Genomic DNA, 25,978 nt, shown 5'->3' with positions numbered 1-25,978 from the left:
GTAACTCGTTGTACGAGTAGAGAACCTACCAACCAGAGCCTCCATTAAGGCCGAGTTTACATATGTCCGGCGGTGCGGCGGCGAGGGAAACGCATCTTTGAACTGATCCCATTGTTTTCAATGGGATCGTTCAAAATGTGCGGCGGTGAACTAGTGGCCGCCGCATCGCCGGACCGTCGGTGCGTTAGGACGCATCTTGCAGCGTCCTGGCGGACCGCCGCTCCGGTGATGCGGTGCCGCACCAATTCAATCTAATAGAGCGCCGGATGCCTCGCCGGGCAGGACGCATGCCGTTCGGCTCTGGCATCCGGCGTTCAGGCAAATAGTACACAAAATAAACATATATCTCCCCCTGTGTGCTCTCCCCCTCCCCTATAGTCCCCCCCTTGGTCCCCCAGTAGTATATCACCCCCCCTGTTTCTCCTCCAGTAGTATATAGCCCCCCTGTTGCCCCCCCCCAGTAATATTTAGCTTCCCTGTGTGCTCTCCCCCAATTAGTATACAGCATTGCTGTGCGCTCTCCCCCAATAGTATATAGCCCCCCTGTGCGCTCTCCCCCTCCCATATAGCCCCCCTGTGCGCTCTCCCCCTCCCATATAGCCCCCCTGTGCGCTCTCCCCCTCCCATATAGCCCCCCTGTGCGCTCTCCCCTTGTAGTATATAGCCCCCCTGTGCGCTCTCCCCTTGTAGTATATAGCCCCCCTGTGAGCTCCCCCAATTTAGTATATAGCCCCCGTGCGCTCCCCCGCAAATCCCATTGAAAATGACAGGAAAACATACTGGGGAAAAAAATGTCAACTGATGAGCGCAACTTGTGACAACTGATGGAAACTGATGGCAACTGATGGTTTTTAATGAAAAGACGGATAGAAAAACTGATCACAACTAATGCATTTTTGGCATCAGTTGTGACATCAGTTGTGGTCAGTTTTTAGGCAAAAAACGCAACTGATGCCAACTTATATATGTAAACCCAGCCTAACACACCAACCCAAAATCTGTCCCCTGCTCCTCATTTTGAACAACTCTGATGTATAGTGCAATTCATTCTGGATTATTGGGTGTCCTGTTAAATCTATATTAGGTTTGGGGTGAACATTTACCAATTCTGTAGTATCGGTCCAGTTTATCCCACAAGCTTTCATTGTCTGGTCGGGGGAGGTCACTGCTTTTTAGGGGTTCATAAACCGAGCCTAAAAGAAAAAGGGTTAGGAAAAATCAGTAAAAGGAGAGAAGTATTACAAGTTATGTCCATGCACCATCATAACAAACTGCCTTGTCATTGCATGCACCGATGATGTCAGATCTGGCCTCCACTAGAGATCTATGTCATCTCTATGTGACTTTGCAGATAACTTTTGTACATATTTCAGGTTTTTTTTTTTTAATCCAGAGCTGCAATCAGAATTTTGCTGGTTGCCATTGGTAACAGCAGTTTGGCTCTAAAGCACCAGCTCTGTCATTTGAACTCCCACCATTCACTGTTCTCTACAATACTTGTCATAAAGACTTCTTTTAATGACCATCACCTGTTTACATGTTTTTTGTGTTATTTTCTAATGATCTTGAGTAAAATTACACTTTATTGCTGCTGTAAATTCTACATCTCCCGGGATGCAACACAACAAATTATAATCACTACAGATTTTAAGTGCCCAGGTGGTATAGCTGGGGGGGTGGGATCTGGGTGTTGGTAACTATGATGGCTAGAACAAAGTGTTTCTGGGCTTTGGAAGTTATTGCAGTGCCCAACTGCATAGCTTAATGTTGCAGGTTTTACGCTGTACAAATCAATATACATAAATAACACCATAAAAAGCAAAGCATCAAACCAGCAGTGTATATGCTATGTGTAAATGCGCTAGCAGTGGGTGCTACAGAATTCTACATGCTGCTCGGGATGAGTCTAGAGTCATAGGCTGTGTTTACATCCTGCATTTTTTATGCATTTTTGCAGCAATTTTGGTGAAGCTGCTGCATAAACAGCACAATCAGTAATGCAATGTGTGAACACAGCCTAAGTGGGCAACTCAACATACATAGCAACCAAAATATAACTGAAATTGATAAGCAGATTTCCCCAGTCCAAGTGACAAATACCCAGAAGCCGTGAGATACAACAAACCAAATCCTTTACTGATAACGTACAGGAGATTTCTGTTTTAATTCATACCGGGAATGTGTGCTCGCTGCTAGGAGTAAATTAATATTCCGTTGCAGAGACGCTCACCTAATAAAAATGCAGCGCTTCATTAGCTCTGAAGGAATTAAAGCCTTTCTATTAATATTTTAATTGCCTTTTTAATTTCGGCACAAATCGCAGACAGGCTTCCTAGCAACAAACATCTGACGGCTTAAAGTAAACTTGACTCCGTGCCCAGCTTGACAGTCAAATTAGACGACGGGAAAAAGCCTGGAACTAATTCAACAAGGTGTAGAAGGTGCCCGTGATTCTCCACCACACTGAGCACAATCACCATGTGTTCTGGAGGATTACAGCAGCTTCTTAAGGATAAAAAGGTTACAACATAGCTCCACTCCTGACTCCAAAGAACGAACCTACAGTAGTAAATACCTGCCGTTATATCATATACTCTAGTCACATCCAGAGCTGTATTCTCAACTATGCCCTTCTACCGTTCTTGGTTGTCTGATCCTGAACCCTGCATCTCACTGCTGCTCTGCCACCATGGCTATCCCCGCTGTAAGGCTCCTGAAGTAATCTGTGGCGCTGTAGCTGTTGCAAAACTACTAAGTATAGTATAAGAAGTGCAAGCTGGGAGTGTTAGTTTTGCAACAACTAGAGAACATTGTGAGATATTCTATGAAATATATCTCCATTCGGACAGTACAGTTTCTATTCGTTTTCTGCATGAAGCAGTCATTTTGGTAAATGTTTTAGGCTTGGTTCACAATGCATTCTCTATGTACAAAGTGTAAACAACAACACTACTGTATACCGCAAAACAAATTATAATGCAATGCACAACAGATCCTTTTTATAAGATTGCAGAGTGAACCTATTTAATAAAGCATGTGTAAGGTTTCTGTTCACACGCTGTATATGTTAGCAAAACAACGTCCATTATTGCAGCTTGCAACAATGGACGTTGTTAACTAACACTGCTCGATTGCACTGAAGTATGTAAGAACACCCGCCGTGGTGTATACTATGTAGCCGCACAAAAAATTGACAGGTCTATTTTGCACAGCCGCTATTCAGTGAATAGCGTTCCAACAAAATAGCCTGTACTCACAGTGTAAAGTACAGCGCCGAGGCATTATGGCTAACTGGAAAGCGAGCACACCCAAATGTGCCAGCAGTTTAATAGTTATCCGCCCCTGGCCGACCCGCTCTGCTCTTGTTAATTAGAAGGGGCAGTTTGGTGCACTGGCGTCACCAAAACAGCTAATTAGCATATGAATTAAACTGCTAACTACACGGAAACAGCACTGAGGATGAAGGTAACAAACTTCCCTTCATCTGCAGAGCCCCCTGTACTACAGTGAAATATCAGCAGGATAGATACTTCTATCTAAAACTCCAGAGTTGCACTAACTAATCTGCTTGATGGTAATGGAAACTGTCACCAAGTTTATCTACACAGAAACAGCATGTAATGCAAGAATATATGAGCTATGAAGCTGCAGAACTGTGAACGCAGCTCTGGAGTATAATACAGACTGTAAGTCAAGCAGTGAACCAGGTGATCATAAACCATGTGAGTGCCCAATTTTTTTGATAGGTACTAGGAATGGGGTCAGGGAACAACTGTATAAGTGACTACAGTAGCATGTCCACTTTAAGGTGACAAGGAAAACACAGGTGAGAAGAGAAGCCGTCACCAGATCACATCAGCGCACAGCGTCCTTGTAATGTCTTTCCACCCAAGACTGTGCACTCCCCTTCTACACTAACCACAGACCATTCATCTCAACGCATGACAAGAGCAAGAACCATAAAATACAAACAGATAAAACAACAAACAGTTATTATTAGCTCCCCACAGAGAAGCGACACAACGCTCACTTCACTAAAACACAGTCATTCCTCACCGAGACACCTGAATATTAACTATGGGGAGACAAAGCTGTCTCTGTCCATCAGTCACCGAGGCAGATGCCAAGCAAAGCTCACACAGGAGGCAATGTCACCAGAATACATAACAAAACAACGTCCGCTCATTTGGAGGGGGTCAACACTATTTTAATGGTAATAAAAATCTGATTAATATTGCATCCTGAGGCCATGTTCACATATTGGGGTGAAATTACTATTACCTGTGGTATCATGACTACAGAGTAATAATCTTTGCTTGGTTAATACCTTTCTGCATTAACTATCCTAATAAATTTCATACATTATCAAGTGTTCCACTTTTTCCAGTGTAAATATGAATTACACCCCTTTCCTATAAGTTTAGTAAATCAAGTTTTATACTTTTCAGCCATGCCCCTTCTTGTTACAATTTTGGTGCATCTACTTTGAAAATGTTGGTATTTAAAGGGGTACTGCAGGCATTAAGATTGATATATCTATGTACCTGTGGCTGCACAGAAAACAACCACCAACCCTCCCTGGGATCACCTCCGCCGGCCTTCTTGACCCTCTGAGACCCGTTCACCGCTGCCGTCCCCCTCCAATGCCGACTGGATGGCACCAAATTCAAGTAGCTGGTGCAGTGTTTAAACAGCCCCCGCTCAGCTGACAGTTTTCTCCCATGATTTTGTTTGGATACTGAACAAAATGGGGAAATTTAGTTTGATTACCAAAGTGTGTTCGAACACAGAGGCATTCGGGAACCGAGGTATAACCATACATATATTTGGGGCCAGATATTCTTCAGATTACTTAGGTCTTCAGCTCAAGACACAATAATAACTAAACAGAGAGCAAAGAAAAGAGGAAGCATGAATGCAGTCCCTGGTTCTTCCAATAAGTACTGTCCCTAGCCTAGCTACTGACTACCAATAGGGGGAGCATACTGAATATTATTTATATACTATACTCAATAGACCCCCTTCACACGACCAAGAAATCCAGACGATTTCCAGTCCCATAAGGTTACATTAGTCACAGACATCTTTCAGTATTTTTCCTGAAGGGTATCCATTCTGGAAAATAGGATTTGATAAATCCTGTCCTATTTTCATCTAGAATTCCAGCACAGACACCCCCATAGAAATCTATAGGAGCACCCGGAATTCCGCAAGCAAACCTTCACGGCACTGCAAAGAAACAGCCGCACAGCTGTGTAATTACAGTCAAGTGGAGATTTAAACACTTTCCCCACTCTTGGAATTGTAGTCCACCTACAGTGCTTACTTGTCTGTGGAGTCCATGCTATAAGGAATGTGAAAATAAGTCCTTACTGTTGGCTGCACGGAAGTTTATCAAATAACTATGCAGGGGATTTGGAGCTCTGTACCAGAAAACCAACATTCTGACCCTCTTTAAAAGAAAGTAAGATGTATCATATATAAAATGTATGTGCTTCTTTCATGAAAATAAGGCTATAATCAAATGTGTAATAAGGTACAACTGATCTAATGTGTGGGGATGACAGGCAGGACAGTGCAGCTTTACTCACAGACGCTATTAAAAGTCTGAATGGTAAGGTCCCTGGTCTAATTGAATGTCACATAATTCACACTTCCCTGTGTGCAGCGGGGTGATAGGCATCTCATGTCAGCAGGGGGATTTACAGACATAATTGCTTTGTTGTTGGATAAAATGTGATTTTAAGAAGATACTTTAGAATTTGGACAGTGCGGTAATGAGGAAAAATATGGAAATTATGGATTCTGTCAATGGGGCAGAGAGGATAAAAGCAACATGTGACCTTAAAGAACAGGAGACAAGGAAAGAGATCAGATGACCTGTAAAAAGATGAAGGCACACGAGAATGTAAAAGTTGTGTATTACTCACATTTTTTTTCTTTTTGGCATATAAATATTTCAGAGTAATCTCTTATTAGAAAATAATGCAGAGGTTCTTACGTATGCTATGCGTTTACCTAGTTTAGTTGATGTGGCAGACATGGATTTTTAAAAAAGCTGAGTGACAACTTAAATGCGAGCTTGATTGAAGCAATAAATGTATGACTTGTATCTAGACAGACAAGCACATACAATGCTCACTCTTTCACTGAACAACACGAGCCCTATGAATCTTAAGATCCCTTTACTTTCCTGAGCAAGCAGATTCTGGTGAGTGTTCCACAGCGGCATAATACAGGATGTCATTGCATAGTGACCCACAGAACATTCTAGATTAATGGCTTCACCTTAACACTGTGCCCTCTATCAGGGCTTCACTTTTCACCTAACGTTAGGTGGAGGCAAGATGGGTACATGGGATCTTTAAATAACTGAAATTAGAACAGAAAGCAAGGACAATGCATTCCACAGAAAATAAAGGTTTTTTTAAACCTGCATGATTTGGGTACATTAAAGGGAACCAGTCACCATAAAAATCTTACCTTACCTAAGCTATAGGCATTATGTTATAGAGCAGCAGCTCTTCCTCAATAGATTACATAGCATTGTCTTGGAGACAAGTTCCCTTTGCATAGTATTTGTACTGATTGGGCTCCCATAACACATCTCCCATAATCTCCCATAACACCCATGCACACATCTCGCAGCCGGGTCTTCGACGTCAGGAGTTCTAAGCTTCGTGGTCTTTATGTCCTGTAAACTGCATTTTAATCCCACGTGCATGGCAGAGTGCGCTGGCACGACAGAGCCGTGAATAGTCACATCCCAGATGACTAGTTGACAGCTCTCCCGCTGTGTCGCCTGCAGGATTTTAATGCATTTTACCGAACATGAAGACCACGGAGCCCGGAACCTTCGACACCGGGTAACTGGTGATTGGTGAGTAGTGAATTGTCGCAACCACCTCTGCTGTTACCACAGCCCCTTAGAGTCCCCTCCACAGTACACAGCTATTTCTGATTCTTTTAATTTCATGGGATGGAACCATGGCTGGGCTGCTTGCTAGTAGTATATGCACAAGACTTTTTTTCCCTTGACTCTCTGGCACATACTCCTTTTGTTATATGGCAACACACCTTCAATAACAAACAGCCAAATAATCGTTCAGACGTCATATATCACTCCAGTCCTTCCCATACACAGGAACGTTCTGCATGATAAGCGATCCAGTGCTCTCTATGGGGAGGGTTAAGATGCAGCTAGAGCTGCAGAACAAAATGGTCAGGCAGTGACTTTCCATCACACCCGACCCCTATTTCTACCGACATAATCTATTGGCGGTCAGTCGAGAGAGCCCCATGCACTTCATACCGGCAACCGAACCTATACAAAATGAGAAGAAATGAAAGAAGCAGCAGTTTCTAAGTAAGTGGTGGGTTACACGAAGTAATGGGTCCCACGAAGTACTGAATTGCTGCTAACAAGCTAAAGTGGGGTAAGGGCAAAATAAAAAAATGACACAGCCGATGTAAATTGCATAAATGATGCGTAAAATTTTATGCCCTGCGCAAGAGCACAAAATAAGAGAAGACTATAATAGGTGGAGAAACGTGTACATATTAACTCTATACAATATATTAAATATTCACTTATACCATTGATTTGTGTGCGTCTACAAATAAGGCTGATGCAAAGCTTCCTTGCCTTGCGCTGCATCATGAATCATGCAACATCTACCTGGGCTGAAGCAAGCTTCTCCTTGAGTATCACGCTGTGCGATTCCCCTTATTAATAAAAATGCTAATTAATGTATGTAGATACAGAACATGCAATGATAGAAATACAATAAACTATGTACAAATAGGCAATTTCTCAGTTGCACAAAGTGGTTTATAGTCAGGAGGGGGACGAATGCTGTGGCAGGTGTGACCCAGCCACTGACTCCTCACTGGTAATTACTATAAGCTGCACATAACCGGCGGGCAGACATTACTGCGCCAGAACATCCTGCCCTGAATAATTCACCCTAGAAATGGACACAGGTCCCCAAGGAAAAGATCCAGGATATTCAGGGACGAGGCAGAGCAATATCCAGATAATAAGGTACAGGAATAAGATGCTGACTCCTTCTAATATGTGTGCTTACACCGATATATATATACAGGTGTACCTAGCAGTCTGTCCGCTGTAGCAGAGCTCAGTGTTATCTGGCCCAAGCCATGCTGTCCTCAGGATGTGTAATCTGGTAAATAAAACTATAAAAAGGGGTCTGTCTTAAAGGAATAACTCCCACAAGGTATAAGGAGGTAGAGTCAAACACTCATAGGTATTCTCTCTTTCATTGCGCGCGAGGTGGGGAGCGATTACTGGAGACCACACCAATGACAAGCCCATGTTTTTAAAAGAATTTCATAAAAAGTCATAGCTGTCTGTATTACTAAACTCTGTTTCAAGCTGCACATGATTTGCACAGCATCAAACAGGTGACAATGCTGCTAATCCACAAAACTGAACAACTTTTCTAAAAGTAGTCAACAGAGTAGTCAGAGAGAAACCAAGAAGTCACAGAGGTCAGCTGGCAGCAGTCAGGTCAGGGGCCTGGAATGTCCAGACTGTGTCCTCCTCTGAGAAGAGCCCAATGCCTTTCCCCTGCCTCCTCCTGGCAGGGGGTAAGTGAAACATCACACGGCACCAAGGGACTATTTTGAGGATATTGATCTTTCACCTTCAAAAGATCGAGCAAAGTCACATGTGAATAGAGCAGCTTAATATAACATTCGACACATCAACCATTCACGGTCAGCGTGTCCTCAGGATCCCACCATAACAGAGAAGATCTAACATTGAGTTGTCAGCCCTTCTCCATCCAATCTAATGTCTATAGAGGGTACACTCAAAGCGCTCTTGATGGAAAAAAAGATTATTCTAAATCACATCACTACACAGAGCCTGGTGAAAAAAACAACACCGATCCCATAATGTAGTATAGGATAATGGACTATGTATTGTAGACATGACACTGGAGAAGTGTTGGAGGGGGTGTACATCTCACCTAGGTTGCTACGCAGTGTGAGATGGTAAGTCCAGGAGGGATCTGTTGCTCAGCAGTGTTATGCTGCCGAGTTATTATTTATTGTTGCCGGGCCTGGATTTACATGGAATGGCAGGTAGGTTTGGTAGTGTGACCTGTCATTCCCTTCCCCGATTCATATTGGGTTTTGGGATCAGGTGAGCTCTGATGAGCCCGAGAAGGTAAAGGCTCTGCAGAGCCTGCAGGTGGCTGCTGTGGAAGCTGTGAACGCAGCTACTGCTGGAGCTAAAATACACCCTGCGATACCCAGGCGAAAGACGCCATGTTATACAGTGTCAGATAACCAGAAAACCTGTTAGTAAGTGTAAAAAACTAATAACCTGTAACCCCATCTATAACATCTAACCTTATTAATGGCTGAATGGATCATATTATCTTTGGCATTAGTGGAACCAAATTATTATCATCCAAGATATATCTACACTGTATTACAGTCTCATTCTCTTCTCCACTCTCATATTGAGTATAGGGCTGAACTCTCACCTAGTAATTTCTTGACCTCCAAAATGGTGGATGACTGGAAGTCCTAATATGGTCGTGTCTAAATGGTCACGTGGGTAATGTATGGATCATAGTGAGATATAGCTACGTGTCCAGCTTGACCAATCCACTTGGAGCTTTGCCAGTATACCATTTTTGGGATATAAGTTGTACTGGGTGTAACCATATTTGGGCATAAGTGTATATATTTTCCCGGTCAGGAGAGTATATAGACTTAGAAGGTTAGTTGGTTAGGGGGTCTTTTGGTATACCATCTTTCAAGAGAAGCCTCCACGCACATCTGGGGTTTGTTAGCCCCCACCTCAGGAATTCACCCAAGGAAGTTCTTTGTTCTCTAGCCAAATCTTCAGTCACCATTGGAAAGAGACTACATTCCCATCATTTTTGGGACTCTGAGACTTGAACCACAGAGACATTCTAAGACATTTGTAAGACTATTGCCTTATTTCTCTTATGACTGATATCCTGTTTATATGATATTTGTACCTCCTTTGGTGAAGAATTAAACCCACCATATTTTTACCTACAAGTTTTCTTCTGCCGTCCTGGATCATTCAAATTTCCCTCCAAAGCACACTTTTCCTTCTTTTTTAAACCTCATCCTTATTACAGTAAGTGCCCAGACGGGAAAGACCTTTTTTGTTTGGTGCTGCTGTATTTCTGTTTGCTGGACTGTTTATGCTACAAATAAACGCCAAGCTGCTCTTTTATGAATACAAGTCTGCTGTGAACTGTGTCCAAACACACCTTCCCCCGGGAAGATCCCTACAGTTATGTACACAGTGGGGGACATTTTTGAAAGTTACGGCAAGGGCGTACGCCAGGGAGAAGACGTAATTTCGCTCCTTCTCCCTGGCATACACCTGCCGCATCTCCACTGGCCCGATGGGCGGGCGCGCGCGTGCCTGTTGATAGAAGGGAGCCTATCGGACCGGCGGAAGTTCAAGGAGTAGCGTGGAGGGGGGGGGGGGAAGCGATGGAAGCCACTGGAAGTTATCCACACAAATTCCATACTGTGCACATACCCTAACATAGGATGCAATTCAAAATCAATACAGAATACTTATTGTAATTTATGTATACACAGTGACTCCACCGGCAGAATTGTGAGTGCAGCTCTGGAGTATAATGCAGGATGTATGGGATATGTAATGCATGTACACACAGTGACTTCACCAGACAAATAGTAAATGCAGCTCTGGAGCATATAATACAGGAAATAACTTCATTACAGGGTAAGGCTAGGTTCTCATCTGCATTGTTTTTTCTGTTATCTTTTCCAGTAAAAACAGAGCTGGCTGATCACTGCATGATGGTCACTAATGAAAGATGACAGACTTCAGTGACTTTAACAGCCGTCCGTCTAGTTTCCAGCATGGTGTTTGTAAGCTGAACTGACATTGTGCTGCCACCGCTCTATTTAGTCAGATATCTTCAACAGAACATGAAAAAGGAGCATCCAGTACAGATGTGAACCTAGCCTAAATGATTTAGGAAAACTGTGACTTCATCGTTCTATATTTACATAGATAAGCTTAAAAGATATTAGGAGTTGATCTCAACATTTTACTTCTATTTTCCCTATCTGTTTCTAGTAAAGCTGGATGACAATCTGTATAGCTGTCATTGTTCTCCGAGGGGTTGTCACAAAATTTTCCTTCTAATACTTATGCACTGCTATTCTGATGAAGAGGACCTCTGTTCCTCAAAACACGTAAATATTGTGCACTTTTAATAAATATTTTTACTTTATTCAGCCTCTATTTGGAGTCTTTTGGGCAGCGCTAACATTTATGGATTAGCCACGCACCATTTTTGTACCTAGACTAGCCTTATTCCCACGGGCCCCCACTTTGGAGCATCCCGTTTGGGCTATCCTAGTTGACTTGCAGCCCTGCACTCTCCACCGAAGCACCATTTCCTGGCATCTTCTGAAGACCTGGTACCCATTTGGGTGATATGCATAAAGCCCAAGGGGCTTGAAGGTGAGCACCCCATCAGCACCTTGCATTTTTAACTGACTTGTTTGTACGGTATCACACGAAGCGCTGCTGCCTGGCTTTTTTCTCTCTCCCTTGTCTTCTAATATGTATTCTACATGTATTTTCGAAAAATATTATAATTCCATCTAATGTCACTCATTGAGTTTTTCCCGCCAAACAGACCTTGGTCCTGTGTAAAGATGTGTTAATGTGATAGTTTAGGAGAGCTGTGTGACAACCTTTATGAGCTGTATCAGAAGCTATTTTGGTTCTCATGCAGCTTTCACACAAATAGATATCACTAAGCAACAGATGAACAGAATGAGATGCCTCAAGGAGAGGGCAAAGGTGGCCATACACACAGATAGAAGTAGGTTGATGGCTGAACAACTGTTGAACACCCAATCATCTGATGAAGGACTGTTTCGCAGACACAGCCATATTGGCTGCTTTAGGTCACAGGTGCCCATACACCTTCAATAGCTGTCAGCCTTGCCACACACCAACACTGGCAGTATTAGGTGTATAGGGAGCTCCAGACTCTCCAACAACAGTTCATCTACAACAACATAAAGCTTCAACAGAGAGCCAGGAGGCCCCCATACACCTAATATTGTCAGATAAATCTGCCTACAGAGGTGGATTTGGCGACTTTAGTATACAGTATATGGGGCCTTTACTCTGCGCACAAAAAAAATATATAAATAAACAAACTTTCTAGAAAAATTTTGAGAACATTCTTTCCTTAAAGATCACACTTGGATAAAAGGTATTTTTAGCTGAAAATTTCACATTCTTTTTCCGAGACAATGATGGCCTGCATCGGTTTGCTATTGTTTGTTATTAAAATGGTTATCCATGATTGCAGCTTAATTTTATTAAAGTGGAACAAGTTGTAATACCATGCACAACCTGGATGTAGAGCAGTTTTTGGAAGAATGTGACTATGCTTTGTTAATCCTGGTTACCCCTTAAAGAGTACGTGTCACAGGGACATGACAAAGGTTTCGATCAGGAGGAGAACAAGCGGTAGTGTGTGGCACTCACCTGCTATCCGAGACACTATGTGCTGGGGAGCGAAATATGCTACCACTCCATTCTTCTGGCTTATTCTCCTGCTCAGTGAGGTCTCAGCAGAGACGCCAAGCGATCAAAATCTTTGACAAGGCCTTCTGACGTATCAAATGTTTTTCTAAATGACTGTGCCTATTTCATAAGATACTTCATTGTTTTAATTAAATCATCCATTTTCATCATCTTTTCTAAAGTGTATGAGAACCGTGAGCCACACAACTCATAAAAGACAATCCCTACTAACACTGACTTGCAACATTGTCTTACATGCAGCATTCTATCACATGCATTGGCAGGAATTATTAGCACTCACCTGATCGCAAGAACGTGGGCGACATGGATACGGTCCTGTCGACCAGCTGCGCCATTTTACTTGACTGCATTGGGACCAACCACAGACGTCTCAACCCAATTTGGCAGCAGGTTAGTAGTTGTTAGGGGCAATTACAGTGAAATTAAAGTGTTAGCAGCTGTTAAAGAAGACATATGCAAAATGAGGAGCACAAGAAGGTGACAGTAAGAGAGAAAAACAAAAACATCACACTTGTGTTACTGACACAACAATATAGTTTACTAAAGACAAACAAGAGAATTGCCTATTCATGTTAGGATACCATAGTGTGGCTGCGGTTAAAAGATACTGGGATTCTTGCCATTCAAAGCCATTAAGCAGCTCTACACCATAGGGTATCCTAAAATGAGGGTGAATGTGCCCCTTATCTCTTGAGAGCAATGGTGGGATGAATCTGAAGCTCCCAGCACTGCTAGTAGTGGCAGCTTCGGAAGCACAGGTTGCAGACCACTGCTTTCATGGAACAATGGAATGATAAGAGAAAAAAAATTTAGAATTTTTTGGGAGTCACTAGACTGACCCAAACGCCTACCCTGCCTGTAAAGGGAGGAGGGCAAAATGAAGCACGTACAGAGACAGATGGCAGCCCCTGCTTCTCACTTATGGTGCATTTACACAGACAGATTTATCTGACAGATTTTTTAAGCCAAAACCAGGAACAGACTATAGACAAAGAGCGGGTCATAAAGGAAACACTGAGATTGGGTGTGGGGGGTGGACATGTGTATGCTTTTAGGGTACAATCACACATACTGTGTTTTCCGCTTCATGTATTTGGCTTTACTTCTGCTTGTTCTATGGGCCTCAGACTCAAAACATGCACCTGAAAACCCTGTACATACAAATGTACTTATTCACACACAACAGGTTTGATCAATATGTTGTGTCAATAATATGAAGCTCAAATCAGGATCTACTCCTAATTTTGGCATAATCTGCAATAAACAGTAACAGTTCCCTACGACACTGTCCAGGTGTAGAAGTCAGGAATATTCCCAAAAGATAGCCTGATAAAAAACGCTGTATGTCACTCTTATTACCCAATAACCATGAAATTAAAGGGTATTCCCCTCTGGCCTGAAACATGATTTAATAATGGCCATGTTACCACTAAAAGAACATGTGGATGGAAGGGACTTATAGTGCGTTTACACAAACTGATTTATCTGAAAGATCTTTACAGCCAAAGCCAGGAACAGACTATAAACAGAGATCAGGTCATGAAGGAAAGACTGGGGTCTATCCTGTTTTTAAATCCATTCCTGGCTTTGGCTTCCAAAATCTGTCAGATAAATCTCTCTGTGTAAACGCACCCTAAATTAACAATCATGTTGCACTAAATTTATAAGTCATTCAGCATAGAGTAAAGCTTGGCACACACAAAGAGGATATAGGCTACTTACAGGAAAGGTTCGGCATTGGGGTTAACTAGTATTACGCGAACCTGTCAAAATATTCGGGTTGTGCAACATTATCTGAATCCAAAACGCTCAGTGCTTGATTCGCTGCAGCTGCATAAGTTGGCACCCAGCTCTTGCAGTGGCAGGGAATCAAGCACTGAGCATTTGGGTTCAGATAACATTGCAGAACTCGAACATTTTGAGAGGTTCTCTCAACACTAGTCTTAACTCTCTAGTCTGAAGACTAATGACTGTTCACACTGGATAGAAATATACAGGTTTCCATTGTCTTAGAATATAAAGATATGTTCACAGTCAATGAGACCAAGCAGAGGGGTCTGAAAAACGGGAAAGAATTGAGCCAAGGTCTATTGGTAAGCTGGAGAATTATTCATAGTGCATGCCAACCTGTAAGGCTCCTCTCTATGACTGACACTGGAGGTCAGTAACCACCCCATACAATGCTACCAGCCTTTGTGTGTGCACAGAGCTTACCCATAGCTGAGTGAAGGTTAGGAAACAATGTGGTCACTGCAGAAAGATAACATACATCAACAACAGGGAGGGGTGATAACTGTGAGATCACAGATCCATTCACTTCAGGATCTGCCAATTCCTAATCGACTTTGAATAGCTGGCAGAGTGTGTGCCCACTGTACTGGCATATCGCTGGATCAATGAGCTCAGTATACTTTGCTGGTCTATTGGGTCAGTGCTGCTGGTATTAAAACCTCACAACACGAGAGATGGACCTGTAGACAAAACGTCTTCACAACATAGCAGAGCTAAGTCGGTCATGTTTAGTCACAATTCTACATAGATCTGCAAGTACACGGTTACTATAAAACTTTCTCTTACCAGGGTGTTTAGAGAAATCTTTCTTTCCATTATTGTGTCAGTAAATATGTATTGCACATGAATGAATTTCCACATCATAACGCAGAGCGTGCACATAAAACTAAAGGGCTCGCCCAGAATAATATCTTTGTAATATTACTGTATTCAACATTCTCACTATTTGTAAGATCTCTGCACGCTTTCAGTCCATCCAGGGGCTGACAACCTGTACAGGTCTAATGCTTCTCAAAGCTGACGCCATTTTATGGGGGCTCAATGGTGACATTAAGGGTCAGATAACAGATTACGGATCTATATAAAGGAAGCTTACAATGCGCCCAGGGGGTGTCTACCTGTGGTACCACAATCTACCCCGAGCTGAGATGATGCATATGTGACTATGTGCTACATATGGAGGCTACTGGTTAGCATTACATGGCCCCGTCATCCATGGTATAGTATGGGACACAAGAACTGTGTAAACCTCAGACTAGCAGTGAATCATCCGCCATAAAAGCGTATGTGTGCGGCATTAGGTGCCTAGGAGAAGAACAGCGCCAGACGTTTACAGCCCAGGGTTATTCCCATAGGCCGGCCATAGGATACCCTATTACACCCTAGGGGCCCTGGATGTCCTTGTGCGGACCACAAACGTGTATTAGGGCAGCGCTAAGGCGCACAGTAATGTGTTTCCATGGTGATAGTTGCTGTGTTGTTAGTTAACAGAAAACTTGTGACCAAGAAAAAACACAAAAGTCACCTTACAGGGCTCCAGCAGCAGGGGGCACATAGGCGCAGAATGGCATGAACCTGGGTGCCCCCTGCTCTGACCATACCCCCACTCCACACACAGGACAGGGTGCCAACATGCTGGGGCCCCACACATACAGTAACCGGGGTGCACAGGGAGTCAGGGGAGTCACACGGCACAAACCACGGCTTCATGCCCGCACCTGAGCGCCTGGACCGAGCCCGGAGCTCCAGCACCTTCCAGCTCACGTCCGCTAGCACCTGAGCCATGTCCAGCCGCGGCGCCGCTATTCTGATCCTTCTCGGCCTCTGTAGTCGACGCGTAGTGACGTCAGCAACCCGGAACTGGTGAGCACAGTATCGCCGCTGACAGCCGGGATGGGGGAGTCCGCTCTCCTCCGCCGTCCGTTCCCACTCCTCCTGGTCCTCCTTGCCGGTGCCGTGTCCCCGCTCCGAGCCTCCCTGAGAAATGTCACCGCGGACGTGCTGGGCTCAGAGGCCAGGGGATGGCTGGCGGCCTTCGGGGACTTCAACGCGGATAAACAGACTGATCTGTTCATCGTCAGAGGGGGTGAGAGAGTCTCAGGGGGCTGCCGGGAAACTGGCTGTGTCGGGGAGGAGGGTCTGGGCTCAGTGTGTCAGCTCCTGGGACAAGTGGGCATAGGGACACTGCACAGTACCACTCCTGCTGTCCTGTATGAGGGGGACACTGCACAATATAACTCCTGCTGTCCTGTATGGGGTTACACTGCACAGTACCACTCCTCCTGTCCTGTATGAGGGGACACTGCACAGTACCACTCCTCCTGTCCTGTATGAGGGGACACTGCACAGTACCACTCCTGCTGTCCTGTATGAGGGGACACTGCACAGTACCACTCCTGCTGTCCTGTATGAGGGGACACTGCACAGTACCACTCCTGCTGTCCTGTATGAGGGGACACTGCACAGTACCACTCCTCCTGTCCTGTATGAGGGGGCACTGCACAGTACCACTCCTCCTGTCCTGTATGAGGTGACACTGCACAGTACCACTCCTGCTGTCCTGTATGAGGGGACACTGCACAGTACCACTCCTGCTGTCCTGTATGAGGGGACACTGCACAGTACCACTCCTGCTGTCCTGTATGAGGGGACACTGCACAGTACCACTCCTGCTGTCCTGTATGAGGGGACACTGCACAGTACCACTCCTCCTGTCCTGTATGAGGGGGCACTGCACAGTACCACTCCTCCTGTCCTGTATGAGGTGACACTGCACAGTACCACTCCTGCTGTCCTGTATGAGGGGACACTGCACAGTACCACTCCTGCTGTCCTGTATGAGGGGACACTGCACAGTACCACTCCTGCTGTCCTGTATGAGGGGGCACTGCACAGTACCACTCCTGCTGCCCTGTATGAGGGGACACTGCACAGTACCACTCCTCCTGTCCTGTATGAGGGGGACACTGCACAATATAACTCCTGCTGTCCTGTATGGGGTTACACTGCACAGTACCACTCCTGCTGTCCTGTATGAGGGGGACACTGCACAGTACCACTCCTGCTGTCCTGTATGAGGGGGACACTGCACAGTACCACTCCTGCTGTCCTGTATGAGGGGGACACTGCACAGTACCACTCCTGCTGTCCTGTATGAGGTGACACTGCACAGTACCACTCCTGCTGTCCTGTATGAGGGGACACTGCACAGTACCACTCCTCCTGTCCTGTATGGGGTTACACTGCACAGTACCACTCCTCCTGTCCTGTATGGGGTTACATTGCACAGTACCACTCCTCCTGTCCTGTATGAGGTGACAGCGCACAGTACCACTCCTGCTGTCCTGTATGAGGGGACACTGCACAGTACCACTCCTCCTGTCCTGTATGAGGGGACACTGCACAGTACCACTCCTGCTGTCCTGTATGAGGGGACACTGCACAGTACCACTCCTCCTGTCCTGTATGAGGGGACACTGCACAGTACCACTCCTGCTGTCCTGTATGAGGGGGACACTGCACAGTACCACTCCTGCTGTCCTGTATGAGGGGACACTGCACAGTACCACTCCTGCTGTCCTGTATGAGGGGACACTGCACAGTACCACTCCTGCTGTCCTGTATGGGGTTACACTACACAGTACCACTCCTGCTGTCCTGTATGAGGGGACACTGCACAGTACCACTCCTGCTGTCCTGTATGGGGTTACACTACACAGTACCACTCCTGCTGTCCTGTATGAGGGGGACACTGCACAGTACCACTCCTGCTGTCCTGTATGAGGTGACACTGCACAGTACCACTCCTGCTGTCCTGTATGAGGGGGACACTGCACAGTACCACTCCTGCTGTCCTGTATGAGGGGGACACTGCACAATATAACTCCTGCTGTCCTGTATGAGGGGGACACTGCACAATATAACTCCTGCTGTCCTGTATGGGGTTACACTGCACAGTACCACTCCTCCTGTCCTGTATGAGGGGACACTGCACAGTACCACTCCTGCTGTCCTGTATGAGGTGACACTGCACAGTACCACTCCTGCTGTCCTGTATGAGGTGACACTGCACAGTACCACTCCTGCTGTCCTGTATGGGGTTACACTGCACAGTACCACTCCTCCTGTCCTGTATCTGGTGACACTGCACAGTACCACTCCTGCTGTCCTGTATGAGGTGACACTGCACAGTACCACTCCTTCTGTCCTGTATGGGGTTACACTGCACAGTACCTCTCCTCCTGTCCTGTATGAGGGGACACTGCACAGTACCACTCCTGCTATCCTGTATGAGGGGACACTGCACAGTACCACTCCTCCTGTCCTGTGTGAGGGGACACTACACAGTACCACTTTTCCTGTCCTGTATGAGGTGACACTGCACAGTACCACTCCTGCTGTCCTGTATGAGGGGACACTGCACAGTACCACTCCTGCTGTCCTGTATGAGGGGACACTGCACAGTACTACTCCTCCTGTCCTGTATGAGGGGACACAGCACCGTACCACTCCTGCTGTCCTGTATGAGGGGACACTGCACAGTACTGTGCGCTGTCACCCCATCCAGGACAGCAGAAGTGGTACTGTGCAGTGTAACCCCATACAGGACAGCAGGAGTGGTACTGTACAGTATCGGTTCTCTTGTACTGCAGGAATGGACATTACACAGTACCACTTTTCTTGTTTAGTATGAATGAACACTGCACATCACCACTTCTCTTAAAGCGACTCTGTACCCACAATCTAACCCCCCCAAACCACTTGTACCATCAAATAGCTGCTTTTAATCCAAGATCTGTCCTGGGGTCTGTTCGGCAGGTGATGCAGTTATTGTCCTTAAAACAACTTTTAAAAACAACTTGCAGCCCTGTGCCAAATTGGCGTGGCCTAGAGTGTCTGTGCCCTAGAAATGCTTCACCCCTCCATCCCTCCTCCCCACCCTCTTCGTCATTAGGAATGCCCCTAGAACAATTTCTCCTGTTCATCTCCTGTGTGAACACTGCACATGAGCTGGATCGTTAAGACACCTGTGCAGTGTTCAGGTAATAAAATAGTGAGTGGGCAGAAGGGTTGCAGAGGCGGTGCAATCCTAGGGAAGAGACACACTCTAGGCCATGCCAGTTTGGCACAGGGCTGCAAGTTTAAAAGTTGTATTTTAGGACATTAACTGCATCACCTGCCGAACAGACCCCAGGACAAATCTTGGGTTAAAAGCAGCTATCTGAAGGTACAAGTGGTTTGGGGGGGGTTAGATTTTGGGTACAGAGTCACTTTAAGCTATATGGATGCTACACAGTATCACTTCATTATACTTTAGTCTGTATGATGTGTTCTTTTTCTGTATATAAGCATGCAGCACAGTGCTACTATTCTATATCAGTACAGATCGCACGGCCTGTCACAGTTCACCAATGTTTAAATGAATCAATCCAAGCAGTGTCAGACTGGGGTACCTGGGGCCCACCAGAGGAAATGATCCTTGGGGCCCGCCAATGAACAACCAGTAAGATACAACAGGCTGACCTCCGCTCAGAATCCTCATTGACTCGGTGTGATGTCTTGCACGCCTCTGCTCTCCGCTAAAATAATTGACGTGTCAATTCTTTGAGCGGCGGCATGTGAGACATCACATTGAGTGAGTGACGTTGGCGGGATTCTGAGGAGAGCCTGCGGTGTGGGACTCTTTATCTATCTATTTCCTATCTATCTATCTATCTATCTATCTATCTATCTATCTATCTGATAGATAAGAGATAGAAAAAAAAAGAGGAGATAGATAGATAGAACAAAAAAGGGGACAGACAGACAGAGAGCACAAGTAATATTACGTACTCAAAAACCAGGGGCACAGGGAGGCATGGAGAGAGAGAGACAGAAGATCCTGGAGGCTGCACAGGGAGGTAAAAGAGGAGGAGGGAGGACGCACACAGACCGTGCAGAGGTCACAGGTCACCACACTGTAGGGAAGCACGGCCTGTGAAGATAACCCTGCAGCCGCTTTACACATACTGACTGCACAGCACAGAGTTTAGCAGGCTGTGTGGGCAGCTGGAGGATTATCTCATCTTCTTCTTCTCCTCAAGGCCTGACAGAAGTGACAGGAGGAGAAAGCGCCCCCTCCCCTTAATCGCAGGACGCGACTCCTCAGTCCACTGCTTCCTTTCCTTGCACTGTATATGTCTATGGAGGACACTGGGGGTTCGGGCATGGTCACATGCTCCCCCATGTCAGCCATCTTATGGACAGACTCACCCCAGAGCAGGGCAGCCCAGCCTGGAGCAGGGGAATCTAAGGTGTGCGGGATGGAAGAAGGCATGCTGTAGCATGGCCTCTGCAGCTATTCAGCTTAGAAGGAATATTAAAATCATAAGTGTTTTAGTATTAGGTAAATTAAGCTGTAAGGTAGTACAGACTTGCCTCCTTCTCTTGATATTTTGCTAAAGCTTTGGCTGCCCAGGCATAATGCGAGTTGTAGTTTAGCAACAGCTGGAAAGCCAAGGTACCCTATACCCCGGTCTGTATCATTCTCCCTTGCAGGCTACCTTGTATTAGCACTTCTCTTCTTTCTTTTTTCAGCCTCTGTGAGCTGTCCTCCACAGTTTCTCTTCCCCCATCCATTCTTTGAGCTTGTGTATAACTCTCCCCACTATTCTGCTGTTATCTATAACACTAAGATTTTAGGAAATAAAAGAGCAATTTAAAAATGTAGTAGTGAGGTATCTATGAAGTTGTCTGAGTGCCTTATACTAAACGTATAATTTATTTTCTAGACCTATTAATATATGTGACGCATCTAGGACAGTTATGAATACAAACAAGTGAAGTCAGTGCCTGCCATGAACAGGAATAGATTTGCATTAGAATTTGCACCATGTTCTTAGAGATAATAAGTTTCCTCTTTTCTGGCTACCCCCCTCCTGGGTAATGAGGGAAGAGAATAGTCACGCATGTTGTTCTAAGTGGTAGTTAGCTATTTATAACTAATGTGTTTGATTAATTTGGTGCAGGTACACATGACGTGCAACTAGGAGAACAGTGTGAAAAATCACTTACACAAACAATGATACATTCCCTAGGTGACAGTATACTATAATTCCCAGTGTGACTACTGTCAGAGAATGCTATGTATTATAGTTACCCTTCATATAATATAAATCATTGCAGTGTATTGGGAGACCCAAAAGGGATATGGTAAGCTGAGGCTTTATTCTACTCTTTCCTTTGTTCTGTCAGGTAGGAGAGACACAAGTAAACCATTTAAAATGGTTGTCTTCAGGACAGTTAGGCTCCAGTATAGGCGGTCATTTTAGGACTCCAGCTATAGTGGATGATAACTTTTATTGGAACTGTAATGATAGAAGTGATCACTCAGCTTTCCTAGAAACAGATACAACTAACAGATGAATTTTTCATAAGAAGACTACATGTGTAACAAAACTTTGGTCAACAAAATGCAACAATCACTGAAACCAGTGAAAAAAAATCCAATGGAGTTCTTATTTAAGAGTCTCTACTAATTGCCCCCTACAAAATTTAAATATGCAAAGAAGGGGTCCGTGGAGCCTCAGTTGTGAGTCTCAAAATACGGGAATAACCAGGTATCCCTCTTTTTTTCATTGCCCCTGGTTGCCAGAGTCCTGCTCCACCCTGACAAGGGGCAAATAACCTGAAACAACTGTCTGTGTATGCCTAGCATTGGTAACTCTTGTCTTATTTCATTTTACCCGCAACAAAGTTAATCTTTGACTTATAGGGGCCACCCTGGGGTGTTTCCCTATTTAGGTCCCAATGCTCGTAAGGACTTGAGGGACTATGTATAAGGGTGGTTTGGTGTTCTCCCCGCTGGGAGGCACCCCTTCGCAATAGGCTTTCTTTTCTGGAGAGAGGGATATCTGGCTATTCCCGTGTTTTGAGACTTGCAACTGAGGCTCCACGGACCTCTTCTTTGCATATATACTGGTCCTTGCTGTGGCCTTTCATATGGTGGCCAAAAAGGAAAAAAGTGTACGTTATACCCTGAACAGGGTACTGAATTTGCTAATGTCTGACTTCAGCTGCCATGTTTTAGCCCTTGGCTGCCATGATGCTGTGCCTGCATTTGATATGAAACATATATTGCTTTCTGTAAGGTGTCTCCTCACCCTCACTCGGTCCCTACATGCCTGGCTTGTGTAGGGGTGGAGTGTTTGCTCTTAGGGAGGGTGATAGAATAGAAAAGAAATGTTCAACACTTGGCAAATAATCCGCGGCTCTCAAACATCTGTGACGCTGTTATACCCAGCGTGCTGTACCAACAAGTTTCAACAACCTATGTTGTATGAGTTGTAGCAGGTTCTAGTGACAGTGGTGGCAGCACAACTTAGGCCCTGTTTACACCACATTTTATGGCCTAGTCGATATACATTTGCATTTTTGGATACATATAAGGCAGACCAAGTATAGTCACAGTTGTACTACGTTTGGTCTGTTCAACTCTACGGCTAAATACCCTTTAGATGGTATTCCAACATAGGCCAGTAATGAAGCTCCAAAATGACGTCCATATGCTTTATTAGGGTATACTCAATGTTGGAGATAGGGGCCCCACACTAGTGGCTCCTGTATGCCCCTGGAGTCCTGTCATAACAAAATCTCACTTTGTTATTATGTACATTGACCCTCCTGCCTCTTCTATTGCTTGCTGCTATTTTTAATCAGTGGATATGCTATAACAGTAGGAGGACTAAAACATCTGTAAATTCTGCTCTTGGTCAGCAAATGGAATGAATAGTAGCTAGCCAGTGAGCATGTGCAGCTTGGGAGGAATGGCCCAGTTTAGTATATGTGTCTCATAAATCCTGATTTATACCGTTGCTCCTCTCATTATACCATAGCTTTTCTCATTTTGTCATTTCAGGTAATGAATTAAGAATTTTTTTGGCAGACTTGAAGTCAACGCCGTATTTCAGCCCCAAAGTCAAACTATCATTAGAGTAAGTATGAGATTGAGGCAGAGTGCTTGCTGCAGACTGCTCCACCACTCCATCTAGGGTGTTACTGGTGTACCAACAAATTACAACAAGGAGATATGGTTAAATACAGGGAAATTAAAACTTACCTATTGTGCATAGAGCAGGGGCACAGTATCAAACTGCACAACTTCCGAGAGCAACAATAAAACATACAAGGTAATGTCCATTTGTGACATCTATGTTGTGATGACGGGATGTGTCATCAATACCTGCTTCATAAGGAGAAGTTTTGGTATTGACACCTGCTGGGAGCACAGCAAGGCAGCAAAGCCTTCCATAATCCTATAAAATACAATGGAGAAAACTGCATAAATGGGTAGCCACCTTCTAAATCACCCTTCCTTTCTGGAGTGCCAAACAAGGGTTTCCCATTATGCTGATCTAAGGGGCCCCAGGAATGTAATTTCAAACTGTTAGATAGGCATGACACATACTGGTGCCAGTCATGTAATGCCCTCCTTAACAGAGCCACACATTGTCTCCCCCCATCCCCAGTAATGCTAACCACGCAGTTTTATTAATATACCACCCCAGTAATATTGACAACCTTATGACAGTGCCATCCATGCAGTACCAGTCCTGTAAAAATACCAGCCACACAGTGCAGTCTAGTTAGCCCACTACTGACACAGGGACACAGCTAAGTGCCCATAAAATTACCAGCCACAGTGTCCACAGTAACACTACCATGCCACACTGTTGCACTGATAAGTGTTCCAGCCAAGCAGTGCCCACTCATAACAGTGCTAGTCATGTGGTGCCCCCCCCCCCCATACTGGTGACAGCCACATAGCCCTACTCAAATCAGAGCCTGCCATACAGTTCCCCCACCCATATTAGTGTTAGCTACTCCGTGCCCCACCTGCACAACAGTGCCAGCCACACGGTGCATCCTTTGCACTTGCTGTTTTTTTTTATCATGGAAGCTACATCTAGACAGCTACCACAGATTGCTTAATCTTCCATACCTTAAGGTCTATGATCAGTGCAGGAAACGGTTAACATAGCTGCATTTAATGATGACACTCTCTTCTGTGTATCACAAGGATACAGTGGTCCTATGGTCCCTATCTTTCTGAACTAATAATGTTTATGGGTTTCTAAAAGAACATGACAGGCCTTATCACCTCAGCCATAGGTTATATACCACTGATACAGTGTGGCTCAAGTTAGAAGCAGTCAACCAGTCTACATCCAGTGATGTGAGGTGCGGATGAGAGAGTAGGCAGTATGATAGCGGAAAGCTGTCATATAATGATATGTGTTGCGGTTGTATTTCAGACATTACTGATCATTGTGTCCTTTTCCTTTAGGAGTGAAAGTGTCATGATAACCAGCGTGGTCCCTGGTGATTACAATGGAGATTCTCAAATGGATGTCCTGTTGACCACTGTACCCAGTGCCCAAGCTGGAACTGACCAGCCATTGTCTGTGGTTATCTACTGGGGACAAAACCAAACCCTCAGTAAGTTCTATTTCAGCAGTTCTGATGTATAGCCTGGGCATCCTTTCTGCTCATCAGATTTGCTAAGATGGCTCATAAATTGATGGTTGAGGTTGAAAGGGTTTTGAACATAGGCCGAGCCTTCAGTGACCCTGAATGGAGAGATGTCTATCGTGAACAAAGTTTATTCCTCTATTCGGTCACTTGTTAAATGCTTTTTTTAGGATATATCTGAAAACTTAAAGGTGAACTGTGGGCATAATATAAAAATTCACAGAGGGCAAGGAGTGGGGGAAGTGTTACTTACCTGTCCCTGTGCTGCCGCAGTGCAGGGTCACAACTCACAGACCCATTCCCTCCCCTCCCCCCGACTCCTGTAGCTCCCAATCCTGCAATTTCACAGCCCAGCTGAGAGATGTCCGCTTAGCCAGTCATTGATTGAGACGGGACACCTCTACAGTCACTGACTGGCTGAGCTGCCAGTTCCTGTCGGGTTGTGAGGATACAGGAAGCCAGGAGAAACAAGTGACTGGAGGCTGAAATGGAGTTGGTGGCGCTCCGCTGTCGGAGGATGGGCACAGGTAAGTATAGCTTCTTTATTATATCCCCTCTGCCCACCCTGATTTTAAACCTTGAAACCAGTGAATTTTGTGCATGATTTTTATCATAATAGGTACTGCAACAAGAAATAGACTTTGTGGAAGATAAAGCATTTTAATTTAATCTACACAATATTAGTGCACCATACCCCTTTTTCTGTCTGCAAACAGGAATATTCGTGTATGCATCCAGATACAGTACCTATAACATGATACAGGAATTTTATATATTGAGGATAAGCAATCTTCTGTGAGCTCAGCAATTTGCTTGCTGTTGGTGAAGAGGCATATCAATGTTTGTTTTTTTCAGCCTATCCTAGTCCTGTTCACACAGCTAATGGGCTTGTTACAATGTATCAGACTTGTGAGCGTTAAAGGGGTTGTCCAGGCAAAATTAACTTGTCCCCTATCCACAGGATAGGGGACAAGTAAGAGATTGGGGGGTCGGACCTCCATATCCCCCTGATGATCTCCGTATTTGCCTCTGATCTCTTTGTTATAAATAAAGCCG

The 25,978-nt window shown here is 44.8% G+C and overlaps 2 protein-coding genes across 5 annotated transcripts in view; one reads left to right on the top strand and one right to left on the bottom strand.

The window, feature by feature from the left end:
• PHKB (phosphorylase kinase regulatory subunit beta) overlaps nt 1–16,266 on the bottom strand; it is a 143,486-nt gene extending 127,220 nt beyond the window's left edge. For 2 of the 3 annotated variants that reach the window (XM_069966247.1, XM_069966246.1), the window contains exons 1-3: nt 16,132–16,239; nt 12,903–13,059; nt 1,104–1,193 (exon numbers count right to left, since the gene is read on the bottom strand). In XM_069966247.1, coding sequence (XP_069822348.1) covers nt 1,104–1,193; nt 12,903–12,972 — 160 coding nt within the window. In that variant the 5' untranslated portion in view covers nt 12,973–13,059; nt 16,132–16,239. Of the gene's footprint in view, nt 1–1,103; nt 1,194–12,902; nt 13,060–16,131 lie in introns of all 3 variants that reach the window. The other variant, XM_069966248.1, reaches the window with a different exon arrangement.
• ITFG1 (integrin alpha FG-GAP repeat containing 1) overlaps nt 16,249–25,978 on the top strand; it is a 162,938-nt gene continuing 153,208 nt past the window's right edge. For both annotated transcript variants that reach the window (XM_069966251.1, XM_069966249.1), the window contains exons 1-3: nt 16,249–16,499; nt 23,310–23,385; nt 24,738–24,889. In XM_069966251.1, coding sequence (XP_069822352.1) covers nt 16,307–16,499; nt 23,310–23,385; nt 24,738–24,889 — 421 coding nt within the window. In that variant the 5' untranslated portion in view covers nt 16,249–16,306. The remainder of the gene's footprint in view (nt 16,500–23,309; nt 23,386–24,737; nt 24,890–25,978) is intronic.

The sequence above is a fragment of the Dendropsophus ebraccatus genome, chromosome 4 (genome assembly GCF_027789765.1).
Source record: "Dendropsophus ebraccatus isolate aDenEbr1 chromosome 4, aDenEbr1.pat, whole genome shotgun sequence".
Taxonomy (NCBI): Eukaryota; Metazoa; Chordata; class Amphibia; order Anura; family Hylidae; genus Dendropsophus; species Dendropsophus ebraccatus.
Note: the sequence above shows the minus strand (reverse complement) of the source record. Positions and strands in the feature narration are given on the sequence as shown.